The following is a 16343-nucleotide window of genomic DNA, read 5'->3' on the forward strand; positions in this document are numbered from 1 at the left end:
TTTAATATTTTGACTTTTTAAATACTTCTCAAGTAGGTATTGATATTATTGAAAGGAATAGTTTAATATTATGTTCATGTCTATTTATGTATGCCATGTATTTAAAGGTTTTATATTATTTAAATGTAACTTACTAATACATATAACACAAAAAGTTATCGTTTCAGAAACTACCTTATGATTCTTATGATTTACAGTAAATACATAACTTCTTAAATCTAATTATAAAATTACAAACTACATTAATAATAAAATAATGGTTCAGTATTTCACGCTTTTAAATGTTAATAAAAATAATTTTACAATTCTTGAAATAAATTTAATATCAAATGAAATTTACCGAAAATAAGTACATACGAATAATTTTTAATGTTGTTATTCAATACTCAAATTTTGGTTTATCTTCTTAGCTTACCTAAACGTAGATCTCCATGTATAACTCCATTATTAGTTGAACATAAATTCATATTTTAGTAAAATGTAAGTTCCGATTTTTTTTACATTCATTCAAAATTAAAGTTTTTCTACATAACTTCTCAATATTTTTAATTGTTCGTACATTTTTCTGTTGGTATTTAATATTGCTTTTCCGTATTTCGTACTTTAATTAGATTACAAGATTGTGTATTCTGAAAAGAACAAGAAAGCTATTGATTATATAGTCATGTATGTATTATGTATTTTGCTTCAACCATATTTAGAATAAAAAACACGTTCCAAAAGTTTTGTGTGACACGTGCAATCGATTACAGATTACTGATATTTTTAGCTTGTATGTCAAAAGTATTTGCATGTGTCCTAAACAAAAAAAAAAAAATGTTTACTAGATGTGTCTTTAGAGTGTTTATTAAAACTAATAAATTGTTCGTACAATTATTTTGAATGAAATATATTGTATTTAAGCCAAATTTAAAAATATTATATAAATAAATATTATTGAAAATATATTCCAGTATAGATAAATTCCATCATGAACATTTTCATTATTTATGTCTTATAATTGGATACATCTATATGTGCATATACGAATGTATATTTCATTTTTCAACAATATTTTGTCAGTTTTAGATTATTTTAATGGAATTAAATAAAAATATCTATACTTTTTCCGTTTGATTACAAAATTAATGTAAGTAAAATCTTACCTCTAAACTGAACAACTATTAGTATTTTGTTATTATTTTTTTAAGGCGTACATTTTATTTTTATTTTTATTTTTTATTTCTCTCTTTATGTAAAATATATTAAATTTTATTCAATCATTTCAACATACAAAATGCTTTTATTTTACAATTTAATAATTCATTTTTTCATTATTCCGACTTAACAGTTTAATTTTAAATTAAGAAAACGACTAATATATGAATATTATTTTATTTAAAAAAATATAGTAATGAAGGTGATAGTGGCTTTTAGTAATTCTATTTAATATTGACCAATTCTCATTTAATGTAAAAGTAATCTCTTTTAATGAATATTTATTTAAATTTCCCATTAAAATCTCATCGAAATAGCATATAATACCGTACTTCATTTTTTATTATTTTATTATATTTTAATTACATAGGGTAAAGTAAGGTATTTTCGTGGCATAGACAATATCATGATATTATTTGTTGAACGTATAATGTAATTATAATGACTGCATTTTTAAGGATCAATGTAATTTTCAAGTCAATTGTGTAATATGGAATTAAATTATACGTTCAACAAATAATATCACGAAATTGCCTATGTCACAAAAATACTTTACTTTACCATACATGTTTTCGTATAAAAAAAATAAATACTCAAAATAATTTAACATTAATTGGTATGAAGCACTCCCATTCTTTATTAAATTAATGTTAGTTGATTCAATTGATTTTTAAAATAAATTATTTAGTTTCTTTGGAATTTCTTACTGGTATTTGCATCCATACAATTTTTATTTTAATATAAGAACGTCTATTTAGTTAGTTCGAAGTTCAAAATATACTTAATCATTAATTACATTATACTCATACACTGTGTTATGTGTTATACTGAGCTGTTTAAAATATCCTTATTTATTAATTAATTCATTATTCCTTAAATAAAAATTTATTTATATTAAGAAAAGGTATTTGCATTTGTTATTTAACTTCAAATTTATTTTACTTTATTAATCGATAGCTGTTAAATATTTATTAAATTACTTGTAAAATAATTTATTTATTGTTGAACTATTTTTACTTAATTTATTTTTTATAAACTACATATATTACACTCGTATATATAGTTAATTTATTTTAATATACGGAATAATATCATTAGTTGCATTAAAATTCAGATTAGCCATATTAATTTTATATATATATATATATATATATATATATATAAATACCCGTAGTAAGAAGGAGTACAAAATTATAAAACAATTATAAATAATATATTTCTTAATTAAACAACCATTTAGTTCCTTTCTATATATATATATGTTATAAACCGACTGATTAAAAATCGCTGTAAGCAAATTTCTTGAAAAATATTGATATTATCAGCATGACCCACTCAACATTTTATCCAGGTTTTCTTTAATTATTCACGAGGTAATTATATTATTATACTTACTATTACATTAAAAAAAAAAAGTATGTATTTAAGATTTTATTTGAATTTTAAAGCTTTTATTATTAATTCATTTTCAGAACCAGAAATTACTTTTAATCTCTTTTATCAGCTAAATGGTGAATTAAAGATGAAGTAAATCTGTGTACCTATTACTGGTGTGTGTAGGTACAGATTGCAATGGTATTTATAAATATCTTTATAATTAAACAATCCTTGTATTATTTTTTTTCGTTCTTACTTAATACGACAAAATAAATTTAAATAAATTTGTTAGACCTATTACAGTAATAACTATTACGAATCTTAGTATAACTTATTTATTATTTATTTATAAAATATCTAGAAAAAATAAAAATACTACATTTTCTTTGCATACATTTTCTAGGTGCCCTTAATACAACTGCAGTGTTTATATCATATTATATTAGTCATGTTATATAATATTGAATTGATATTAAAATTACATGGACATGGAAATAAGATTTAAAATAACAGTATCAATATAGTTTTCAAAATAGAATTAGTTTATGAATGTTTTAAGGGGTGATCGGTATTTGGGCCACATTTTATGTACCTGCTTAGTAAAAAATATTTGTTTACATTTTACTACCTGGAGATTGAGTCATAAATTAACAGCATAAAAATATACGAATATACAACGTTTATTAACTAATAATTATTTTTATAATGCATAAAATACAATAATTTTTTTTTTTAATAATGCCATACGCAGGATTCACAAATTCAGTATAATAAAAAAAGTATAATACTAATGGTATAATAATAATTAGTGATGGGTCGAACTGTTCGAATCTCGAACCGAACCGAATCCTTGATGTTCGGTTCAGTTCAAAATCCGAACTCGGCATGAAAAAAAATCGAATCGAACTATCAAGCATATTTAACTGTTCAAAAATCGAACTTGAAAATATTTGTCGAACCAGACTTATTGGCAACGGTAGTTCAAAAACCAAATATTTGTACAATTCTTCAAAAGTTATTTTTGAAAAATAAAAATTGATAATGATTATTTAGAAATAATTAGACTATTGGCGATAGAAAGTGATAATCTGTAAAGGGCATATTATGCATTATTTAAAATAATAATATTATTTTTCCAGTTGCATGTTACATAACAACCAAAACATTAATAAGTTGTTTATCACCAATAGAGGCAATGTATATAAAAATAAATTATAAATTAGCATTCATAAATTAGCTATTTTTGTTTTTATCATATTTATTATGGAGGTTAAAATCTATTTTGGGTAAATCCATGGTAATATTCCGATACCACGACTCTGCTGTTAATAAAAACATGTTTACAACTTACTTCTTACATTATAAATTCTACTAATCATTCTATATTTGTGAATTATAGTTATTTTTACTATTTTTTTTATATATTATTAAAATGTACTGATTGTATTGTCATATTACACTCAATACTCAATACTCAATGAATATTTTATAATTTACAAGACAACATGAGAGAGCATAATACTGGTTTTGAAAAATAATAATAATAATAAGAAATTATCTAAAATTTAAATGTATTGTAAATAATACAATTACTTAAAATTAAAAGTTAAAATGTAGAATAGGTAATACGAAAACTTAAAATACAATAGTAATTAAGAATTATGGTTGATTTAATTTGTAGATAGGTACAATGTACATGATAAAAAGTATTGAGTTCAAGTTCGAGTTCGACTTAAAATCATAATAGGTTCGATTTGGTTCGGTTCGGTAGAAAATGTGAAGGTTCGGTTCAATTCGAGTTCGAAAAAATAATTTAAGATTCAGTTCAAGTTCGGTTCAATTTAAAAAAATCAGGGTTTGACCCATCATTAATAATATAATAATATAATATTTTATAATATAAATAACATCGCCAATGAATTTTTACCACATTGACTCTCGTGAGCAAAAGAAAATTTGTAATTATTAAAAATTAATAACTTTTTTCCTGTCTCCGTCGTTAAAAATTCCAAAAATTCCATTTTACTCGTATATAACAGAACCAGCATATATTATTAAACGTGTATTATATAATTTGCAATCAACTAAACCAGAGGTTCTCAAACTTTTTTTCCCCGTAGACCACATGCCAATTTTTTCCATTTTCGTAGACCCCTAAAATTAAATGCTTACAAACTCATCTAAGTGTTTTTCATAACTTACACAAATCTGTTCACCTGAATAGGCTTTATTATGGAATTATTTTTTTTTAAATAAAAAACGTGTTGTTTTTAATTATACCTTTATTTCTGTAATAAGGAAAATAACAAAATCAATTTTTTAGTAATTAAAACGATAAAAAATGCAAATCAAATATAATAACAAAATAAAGGTTGGTGTTAAAAAATGTTATCTTTAATGGGAAGGATAAGCCCGATGCTTTAATAATAAATTTTCAATATTTTGCTTCAAATTAGTCAGGTTTGACCTCAAATCTCCTCTGTCAGTAATTGCCAATCTATTTCTTTTTTTTTGTAAGAAGATTGACAACTGTGTTGAAACCTTTTTCCATGCTGTATGATGACGGAAAATCAATCAAAAACTTTCTTGCGATTCTTCAAAAAGCAGTAAAAGTAACAGGTATGTCTCTCTGAAGCCAGAACTGCTGATACCCATTTCTAAATTGTACCATAAGTTCATCGTTAGTACTTATTTCGATCAGTTCTTCTTGTAAGTTCTAGCACACATATTTTTCGTAAAAATTACGACACACATTTTTGACTTATAACTCTCGTGAACCCCTATTTACACATGATGTACCTCCAATTTTTTTTTCGTTGACTTAGACCCCTTACAGGTCCGAATCGTCCCTAGGGGGTTGATATAGACCACTTTGGGAACATGTGAACTAAACGATCGCGACGTTCTATAATTTTTGTAAAAACACTTTTAGCTAATTTTATCCATTTAATTTGATGACACTATGGCAGACCCTGATATTTCTATATCATTTCATTACATTTTGATAAGATACACGGTCGCTTCGATTAAAGTTTCGTGAGCACTGTTAGGTATTGTAACAATATTTATGTATAACATATTAATTTGATAGTGGCCCACTTACCGGATACAATAATAAAAAATAACTAAAAATAGTGGCCCTAACCGGACACCCGTTTTAAGTACAGGAAGACTTGCTTTAAACGCTTTTTAATAGACCACCTCACTAAAGTATCTGAAGCGTCTTATGCGGGAACTGAAAAAAATATAAAGTGATTGAAATATCGAGTTTTTTTTTTTATTGTTAAACATAACTTAACAGGTAAAACAATTATAAATTACAATTACATATATTTTTTGCTGTTGAATTTAATTAAAATTAAATGCATAATTTCATCAAGATATATATATATATATACATATGTATTTTTATTGTTATTATTTTTCTATTGTATTACATATTAAAAAAAAATTATATTTTTTGTTTGCTTAAAATTCAGACAGTAAGTTTTAACAAAATAGTTTTCGTTTTTTTGACATAACCCAACATTTCTTCGGCATTTTTTACATGAAATGTCTAGGGAACGACGGAAAACAGCGTTTATGCGAGAAAGCGTCTTGAGCTAGTTTACTGCATTATATGAACGAGATAACACTAAAAAAAACTGTTCTTCAATTCTAATTCTACATGATTATTTTACTAGTAAATAATTGAATACTAAAAAAGTGAATTAATTCCTACCATTTTTTATTTTTAAATAATTAATGCCATTACACTTTATCTCAAGTGGCTCATTATAAAGAGAAGCACACTCCACTAACTATATACTTTCCTAGTGTTCCGTTATTCTTTATTCTAATTATCTTGCTTAGTTTTCAAATCTGTAATTCATGTTGGGGAAAAATGATGACATAACCTATTGGTATATCAAAACTAATTTAAAATGGTAATCTAATACCGTAGCATTGTAATAATTTTTATCGTAATCATCATTTTCAATTCTTAACGAACAATTGACATATTTTATATGTATTTAGAATCACGTTATTAACATCTGAATTCTTTACGTTGTTAACAGTTTTGGTCGGCCTACGTACCCTGTGGTAGACAGCACCTGGATAGCGTCCAAACTACAATGGAACAAATCGACGTCATTAGGAGGTTGGCTGAAACCTATTCCAGTGATTTACAGCTTGTAACATCGGTAAAAGGTACACTATAAATCATCATAAAATAATAATATTTTTCTCTCACTTTTTTTTTTTATTTTTATTTTTTATATCTATAATTGCATTATGAATACAGCACGGGCATCATAATTCGTTGTTTCAGGAATACGAGAGGCACACAAGGCCAGAAAAATTGCTAGCCTTATTGGCGTTGAAGGTGGTCATTCACTGGGAAATTCACTAGCAGTGCTCAGGACTTTTCATAGCCTTGGAGCTAGGTATTTAACTTTGACGCATACTTGCGATACATTATGGTATGTTACATATAATAATTATTTATAGTTTTTATTTTTTTATTTTAAAATAAACCATTATCGTTGACTATAAATGTTACAAATTACAAACAATTTTGAAAAATACCACCATTATAATAGTTTTGAAAATTGTTATACTTGAATTTATGTTTATCATGTTTTATACCTGTCATTAGAATATATTGTACCTATTACTTCGTTCTTTTTTATTGAAAAGCAAATAATAATGGTGCTTGTTTGGAACTCATCTCACTTTATTTATCTTAATATGAAACATGTATACTTTTATGTTATGGGAATAAGTATTATTATTACTCATATTGCAAATCGAAAATCGATGAACTATTCTGAGTAAATCTTTGTCTGCTGTAATATGTAAGAACGCGCCTGTGTTTTTGAATTTTTTTTGGGCTTATTCTTAAGCTTTATGCTTACGCTACAGGCGGTTTCCATTTACTAGGTAACATATGCGTCAGAATACCATTTAATTTAAAGACATTATGCTACATATAATGCTAATAATATTCTGTATAATATAACTAAATTCTGTTTGTTTTAATTTAAACTAATTATTAAAGAACAATAAAATTTCATTTTAAAAGTTGACTAGCTGGTAATATCAAATATTTTACGTTGATATTATTTTTATTTATTTCGTAATACATGAACTTAAATGTTATTCTGTAAATCTGATATTATGACAGATGGTTTGATAAATTCTACATTTTATAACATGTTATACTTCATAGCGAACGAATGCTCAAAGATGAAGATATGAAAAGACCACTTTTGATAAATTATGAATTCTATTTTATTTTTATTTCAAACTACCAACAGTCAAAATATATTTCTAAACTCTAATAAAACATCGTATTTTATATAACTGGAAAAAATTTATTGACATTGTTAAGTTTCATATTCACAAAGTCATCATACATTTGTTATTACTTTATTAGTTATACAATTGTTTAACCATCCAATTTTATTTCTGTGCCATTATAGTGGCTTAATTTTATTAAACTATCTGAATCAAATGTCGACATTTTGACAAAATAAAAGTACACATGTAAAAATTGAACGATGAAAGAATTATTGAATAATTAATACAGTTTATGTAGACATAAACATTTATTAATAATATATTATTTTTTATGTGTACTGTTACTCACAAATTTTGACCTTTTAAGTATTTGATTTTAGTTATATTACTAAATAATAATTAATACCACTACTATATTATTAAATATTAAGTTGTGCATTTTAAAAACCTTATTAAAATTAATTAACAATAAATTTCGATGTCTAAAACTCAAATTGAATTTGACTAGAATAGGACATGCTATGTTAGCTTGTTGTATAGATACAATATTTCAAAATATATTTCTATTTTGTAATAATCAAATCCTATCATTTTTTATTGAAAAACCAAGAATTTCAATCCAAAAGAGGATTTTTATGCTTTTTAAACATAAACGACAATGAATTCAACAATATTAATGAGCTATTTAATTTAAAATCAATCGGTGGTTCACCCAGTTAAAAATATCTAATTACATTTTTCAATATGTTATCCCTTGCCCGCTTTTTTATCAGACAGAAAATGATAATAACAGCGAAATTCTTTATCAATTATAAATAATTGAAGTCAATAGGTATTCATTGGTTTTACTGTATCAATTAATTTTCATAATTAACTTCCTTGAATTACGTTAATTTAAACACAAATGATGACATCCAACGCACATTTAACTAAATATATTACTACATGGTTTGATCTTAATTAATATCTTTTAGTATAAAAATCACGTAACCGTATTCTCTAGCATTAATATACCTATGTGAACGAAGGAACTCTCAAAGTATTGTACATTATAACTGTATAGGTTAGTAAACTATTTTATGCGTACACGCCAATTTTTACCGGACGAATGGGTTTAAGGGATATTATTTCGCCGAAACGGCACAACAATCTCGAGCTGTTTTTTCCCGTAACGGAATACTTAAGGACGTTTTACTGAAAGTTCGAAATAAAAAAATAAATAAAAGAGAGTGGATTGTGGTAAAATCTATAAATCTACGAGCGGGGGAGATAAAAACAAAATAAATCACCTAGCCGTTTCGAGTGTGTTTAGAAATAATAATACTTTTTTTTTTCTTCTTAATTCGACCCATTGGTTTCTTATCAATCCTCGGGTAAGCGCGCGCGCGCACGGACGTCCGGTAAGTTCGTGACCGGTGAGCGCGTAGTGCAGGGAAGGAACCACGGGGGATGGTGGGAGGGGATGAAGAAAAGGGTCCGAATTGATTGGATTTCGTCACATACACACACACGCGCGCGCGGGCGCGCTCACACGGTCGTTAACTGTTCTGCAGCGGAGCACATTCGAGTGGTTTCAATGGTCTAATCTTGTACGCACGCGGGCCGTGTCCTACATAAACTTTATTGACTCGGAGACGGCGTGTCGGCGGCGCAGGCGGACAGGTGTAACACGCGTCTACTCAAAACGGAATCGAAAACATTGCGGTAGGTAGCGGTCGGTTAACGTATCATCGCCATCCGTTCCTTCCGGTCCGAGGTGTACTGTGTGCGGCGTTCGGTGATTTGCGCCCCATCCCCTCACCCCCTTCGGTTCCGCGGGGCTCGTTCGGCAACGAAATTCATTCGTTCGTTTACGTACAATATACTATTCGTAAAACAACGCTCACGCCCACACGTATGCTGCGTAAAGACGTTTCACAATATGTTTTCATGATTACTAGGGCTCGGATGTTAATGAAATTGCATATTTTTTTACATATAGTATGTTTTTATGATTTATAATAGTTTTTAGTTTTAAAATTGTTCGCTATGTATTTTCAATGAAACTTATTTTCATCGCTTTTTCATAAACTAGTCGTAAACTTCAAAACGATCAGACGTATACGAATTCAATGTTTGATTTTCTTTTTAAATTACCTTATTGAGTCTTAGTATTCTATACTCATATTTAGATCTAATTCATCCTTTTTATTGATTATTATGCTATAAGATGCGTTTTTGTTAAATATTATCCAAACTGTGTATTTCATTTATATAATTTACTTTTATTGTTTATATATATTTATATATCTTTTATTATATGCCTAAAACGTATGTGGTTTCATTCACAGATTATTGCGTACTTATAATAAATAAAGTTTATTTGAATAGAATAATATTCAATGTAATCCTAATCCGTCGGGTGTTTGTTAAACTAAATTGAAAATCTGAAAAAAGTATTCTTCGTACTGGTTTTGCATACAAGTTACAATTATGTTTCTTTTTTTGATCAGGAAGTTTATCCGATAATGTTTTTTATTATTATTTTTATTATATTTTTTAGAATAGTTATGATTCTGTACTTCTTATTTGTTAATTAGAAATCATTATATATATAACGTATATATTTTTATCCTATTTCATTTTTGAAATGTACTGTATTAAAATTGTATGTCTATTTCTAAAATTAGTTTTTATTTATTTGAACTCTGAATAACATTTTACACAGTATGTATGGAATGAATCTAGTTTTATTTGGCAACCATATAACAGTAATCACAGGTAAGTTTTTGTCGTCTGATTTTAAAAAATGGGTTTGGCTCTACTACTATAACAAGAAAAACAATAAATTAGGTTGTTTTTATATGTTTATATAGATTTTATACGTAATATATTATATGTATCCATTCTGAGTGATTGTCAAATGACCACTGGTAGCGCATATTTCACAATAGTCAATCACTGTTTTTGTTAGGATTAAGGTTTCTGCTTCTGTCTTCCTATGAGTTGTATAATTCATCCTTAGGTTTTAAATAATAGTACCTCTGTTTAGTATGTTTTGTAATACTAATTTAATTTTATCTAATTCAGATTTAAAATGTTTAGTTTTTTTTACATTATTTTAAACTTTAAGACAACGTCAAATTGCTTTAATATCCACGGTATCCAGCGAATGATCCCGCCCTTTATTTTTAAAATAATAATTTATTTAAAGAACTTTAATCTTTATAAGCCAAAGTGGTCGTACTACTATTGGATCTTAAGGTTTTATTTAACCTCCGCTTTACTTTTAAAATTAGTTTATATTTATATTACGGACTTTTTTTGTTATGAAATTAAGTAAATATTCAACATCTTTTTTATAAAAATTAATATAATAATAAAAAAAATGTATTTTTATTTTTTGTTAGGTATAAGAAAGGTCATTAGCATGCAATAAAATATTTTTTTCGACTTAATATAAATAGTATGTTCTTGTAAAATTTAAATTAATCTCTTATTAGTGTAACCATTTGCAAACTAGTTTTAACATTTTAAAACGAAATATAATATAGAAGCTACCTAATTTATGTATATTAGATTATAATATATTCTTCAAAATTAATGTTTTTTAAATAATCAGGAACTGTAAACTTTAATTTATCTATAATATTATGTTAAAATAAATAAATACATTTTCAACCAATTACTTTTTTTTTTAATTTATTCAATGTTTTTATTTATCATTTATTCAATGATACTTCCAAATAGTAAATATCTTGAAATTTTACAGTGAAAATTCACATATAATATAGTGATATACTTCTTATAATTTGCCAATTTTAATTATAGGTAAGCTATACCCCAGTATAATATTAACCTACCAGTTGTACATAAATTATTTAAATGGGCAGTAAAAATGTTTTACTTTGAATATTTTATACCTATCTAATAAACAAAAACTAAATTAAAATACAACAATGTATAAAAGATATTTAAAATTATGTATTTAGTTATAAGCTAAATACATAATTTTATTTTGTTAGGAATGAAAAAGATTAGTACATTTCCTAAGATTAAAATCATAATTCCCTTCCAAAAATTTAAAATTAAATAAATACTTAACAAAAAATCCACACATTCATTTAATTTATAATTAAGTGAAAACAATATATTTTGAAACATCCATAATTAAGTCAAATCGATTGTATTCTAATATTATATTTTCATATTCGTTATAAATAGATACAGTTTAAAATTAAACAAAATCAGAAATTATCAATTTTTTTTTTCTTCTTTTTGGTATTCAGCCTTTAAGGTTGATTTTGCAATTAGATATTCGATCTCCACTCTTCTCTGTTCTCGGCTAGCCATTTCAGTTTGTTGTAACTTGTTAGTCCAGCCACAGAGATCATTAAATGATTTCGTTATTCATATTGTTATTATAAATTGTTAAAAATTCTAATATTTTTAACATTTTCTAGAGGAATAATGACACAATTGCTAGTTCTCAAATTTTTTTTAGCTGTTAAATGGTAGTTTTTTTTTATAAAAACTGATTATGTAGTCTTAAACTAGACTAACTTTTCCATAGTAAAAATATTGATTGATTATTTCTATCATTTATTATATATAAATAAAATAATTCAAATTTTAAATTACATTTTTTGAAGAATAGTGAAATTTGCATTTACGTCGTTGTTCCGCCGGTGAAGCAATTTGTTTGACAAATGAAGTTCTTATACGTCCTCTGTTTCTTTTACCTTTCAATTATGACTTCTATTTTTCTATGGGTTAGTTCATTTTCATGTCTCGTTTTATGACCTATCATGTTCCATCGTCTTGTTCTGATGGTATTGAGTATCTCTCTTCATTCCTCTATTTAACTGAGTATCTTTTTGTTGGTACGGTATTCTATCTCATTCTCAGCATCCTTCATCAACGCCATATTTCAAAAACAATTTTTATATAATTTTAATATTTTTATAATGTGCATATAATCTTAGTTATTAATTATAAGTTTATTAAAAATTGGCACGTGTATGAAATTAATGAAATGAAAAAACAATTGATTTATTGTTAATTTAACTATTTTGTCATACAATTTTAAAATTGAAATAAAGCAATAAGAATAACTTATAATTTTTTAATTCTTTTTACTGATAATATTATTGTAGTGCAAGAAACTTTTACGTAAAATTATAATTCTCATTACGAAACATATTTTTGTTAAATACCTACAGACTATAGAACAGATGTGGAATACTTAGTAATGATTTAATTTAAGACTAGTAATACGAGTACAGTACTCCCTCATTAACACGAACTTGACGGGACTGAAAAATGACCTGTTCGTGTTCAAAAAATTTGTGCAAACCGACATGTTTCACACGAATTGGTTTTTATTAAACGATTTATACTTATACGAACGAATTTGCGTTATCAGAGGTGATTAAATCAAATAGGTAAACTTATTAAAATACACTATCAATTACATATAAATATTAAATACATATAACATTTTATTATGCATATAAGAAATATATAAAGATTATTTTAATATATAAGATTATTTTATATTGCATGGATGATAAAAAAAAAAATTAAATAATTTAAAAAAATCTATTTTATATATTAAAATTTTTAACTAAATTGACTAAATTAAAACTCACGTCATTAAGTAGTAGATTGTTTAAAAAATTCGGTGATGGATTTTTGGGTGAAAGTAACTTGAAAGTTTTCCAAGCACTGTTTTCTGATGCTGTTCAACTGGTCATCGAATTTGCAATCCACATTTGCACTGGTTTGGGAAAATTTTACGAGTATCAAAGCCTATCATCACATCAACTCGAGAAGGTTTATCCACTGGAGGTTCAGTAGGTTCTTTTGCTGAGATTTCTGGGTTTTTATCCTCTCCTGCACTTTCATCGCAAATCTCGAAATCATTATCTAATAGTATAAAACTTGAAAAAAGAAAAGTATTTTCATTAGAAATTGGAACAAGAGCTAATAATTTATTCCAAGCTTCGTCATTTATATCCTTGTTTATGGGTATTTTAGTGCTTAAGGTTTCTCCGCCTCTAATATTCCACGCTTTTTTTAAACAATTACTGATTGTGGTTACATCAATCCATGATACAGCCATCACTTGTAAAATGTTCTATTTTATACGTAGTTGATCGGAATCAAGGCATAATAATGCATGGTGTATAAGTCTAGACTTGAAATAACGTTTAAAAGCAGTAATTATCGTTTGATCTAGTGGTTGTAACCTAGATGTACAATTCGAAGAAAAATAAACTATTTTTACGTTTGGCAGTTTCCAGTCGCTAATATTATTATGGACACTGCAATTGTTCATGGTCAAAAGTACATTTATATTCTGTAGTGCTATTCTTCATTGAAACTTAACTAACCATAGGCGAAAATATGTTGAATCAACTCACGCGTTTTTTTTTTTTTTATGAGTATATTCAAATGGAAGACTAAGTTTGTTTAAGTTTTTAAACCATTTGGGGTTTTGATATGGGTAAAACACGATTGCGTACGTCCCTTATCGACGATACCTTTTTAAATTACAGGATTCCGTACGATTTTACCTAATTTTTAAGTACACGATTGCGTACGAAGTTTTAAACGTTGATGCCAATTTTCATACCAGTATTGGTGTATACCACATGCCTATACGAAATAACTTATCAAAATTAGTAAATACATTCATAAAATAGATACTTAAATAAATACTTTAATACTTTAACAATAAACATATGTAATAAGAACAATAAAACACAAAGTTAATAAATACTTTGTGTTTTATTGCTCTTATTATATATGTTTATTATTAATGATATCATATATATCAAATATAACGAAATTTCATTATTTCCGTTATATAATACCGTATTTTCCCAATTTCAGTAAAAGTAATAGGTTATAGATGTCAAGGAATCCAAATTTAAGCATTTTCAAACAAAAAATTAACAATAATTTCATTCAAATAAAAACTGTCGATTTTATTTATTTATTGATTACTTTTCTTTTATGTAGTCATCCTCATTTCATTTATTATTTTATTATTAATTTTTTTTATAAACTATTATAGAACTGAATATGTATTCTATATTAGACATAATACGGTGAAATTAGTAAATTTGCCAACGATGCATACAATTTTCATACGTAATCATGTTTATTTATTTTTCTTACCACCTTTTTGTTACCAGTCTACAAACTTATGCAATCGTTTTGCCAAAAAAGACAAACGTACGCAATCGTGTTCTACCCTTTGATATTTGCCTATTATCCAAATCTTCAATTTTTCTGAGCCAGTTGTATTATAGCATAATGCAACAGTCAGTCTTTCTTTACTCTTTGTACCTCAATGTGACTTCACTCCTTTAAAATCAAATGAACGATCGGGCAATAAATTATAAAAAAAAACTCCAGTCTCATCGATATTGAAAATATCATTTTCATTCTATGACGTATGAATTTTACAGCTAATCAACAAAATGACACTATGGTTTCTAAATTTTATTCGAGTTTCGTGTTAACTGAAAAATTCGTGTAAACCAAGAAAAGAAAAAAACCTAGTATATGGTGTTTTTCAGGACTGAAAAATTGTTTCGCGTCAGTGAAGTATATAAGGGGAAGGTGTCTAGTGGATTACAGCCCCCCCCCCCGAAATGTTTTAAAAACTTAAAAATTATTTTAAACGTATGTTATTTTTTAATGGTGCTTTATGCTTATATAGAATTTGCATCCAACGTCAAATCGTTTTGGAACATTCTGTAAATGAAATGTAGATAAGTACCTACTGTATCTTGTTTGTAATTCTTAGATAGTTGTGATAATTTAACTCTGTCCATAGTGGCCCCTCCCGAAAATATTTTTTATATGCGCCACTGTTTCTTGTTATCAAATAATTTGTGTTAACCGAGTTCGTGTTAACGAGAGAGTACTGTATATATATTATAAAATGTTTAACTAACATTATCACAAATCAGTAGTGTATTAAATACAAATGTACATTATATTTAATTTAAATATAGTTTAAGTAATGTTCAAAATGATACATTTATTTTAGCGTATTAACAAATAAAAAAAAAAAGTCATAATTTACATTTTTAATTTTTTACAGGGCTGGTTGTTGTTCCGGTCTAGATTCACCAGATAATGAACAACAAGGGTTATCTCCTTTTGGTTTAGTGAGTATATTAGATAAAAAATGTATTGAGCATAATAGTTTTACACTTGTTTTAATAAAATAGAATCTAATTTATTAAATAATAATTTCATAAATTGAAATTTAAAATACTGCATTGCACCATTTTGCTGGATGCGCTAATGTGTCAATAAATACGCCAGAATAGTAAAGTGGTCCGTTTCATAAATAATTTTACATTTCTGAAGAGTTTTATCACCGGATAGCTTCTCTTAACAAATATCAAGTTTTCTGTCATTTGTCTAAATATTCTTGGATATCATATTTTCATATTTTTTTGTTGTATTTAAAAAAAATAACTTTG

At 26.1% G+C, this 16343-nt stretch overlaps 1 protein-coding gene across 1 annotated transcript in view; it reads left to right on the forward strand.

The window, feature by feature from the left end:
* The window catches only part of LOC112692453 (dipeptidase 1-like), a 61874-nt gene that overhangs the window by 39079 nt on the left and 6452 nt on the right, over positions 1 to 16343 (forward strand). Inside the window, exons 5-7 of the mRNA XM_025567131.1 lie at positions 6633 to 6765; positions 6887 to 7037; positions 15956 to 16022. Coding sequence (XP_025422916.1) covers positions 6633 to 6765; positions 6887 to 7037; positions 15956 to 16022 — 351 coding nt within the window. The remainder of the gene's footprint in view (positions 1 to 6632; positions 6766 to 6886; positions 7038 to 15955; positions 16023 to 16343) is intronic.

This window comes from Sipha flava, unplaced genomic scaffold (genome assembly GCF_003268045.1).
Source record: "Sipha flava isolate LNK unplaced genomic scaffold, YSA_version1 73_pilon_pilon, whole genome shotgun sequence".
Lineage (NCBI taxonomy): Eukaryota > Metazoa > Arthropoda > Insecta > Hemiptera > Aphididae > Sipha > Sipha flava.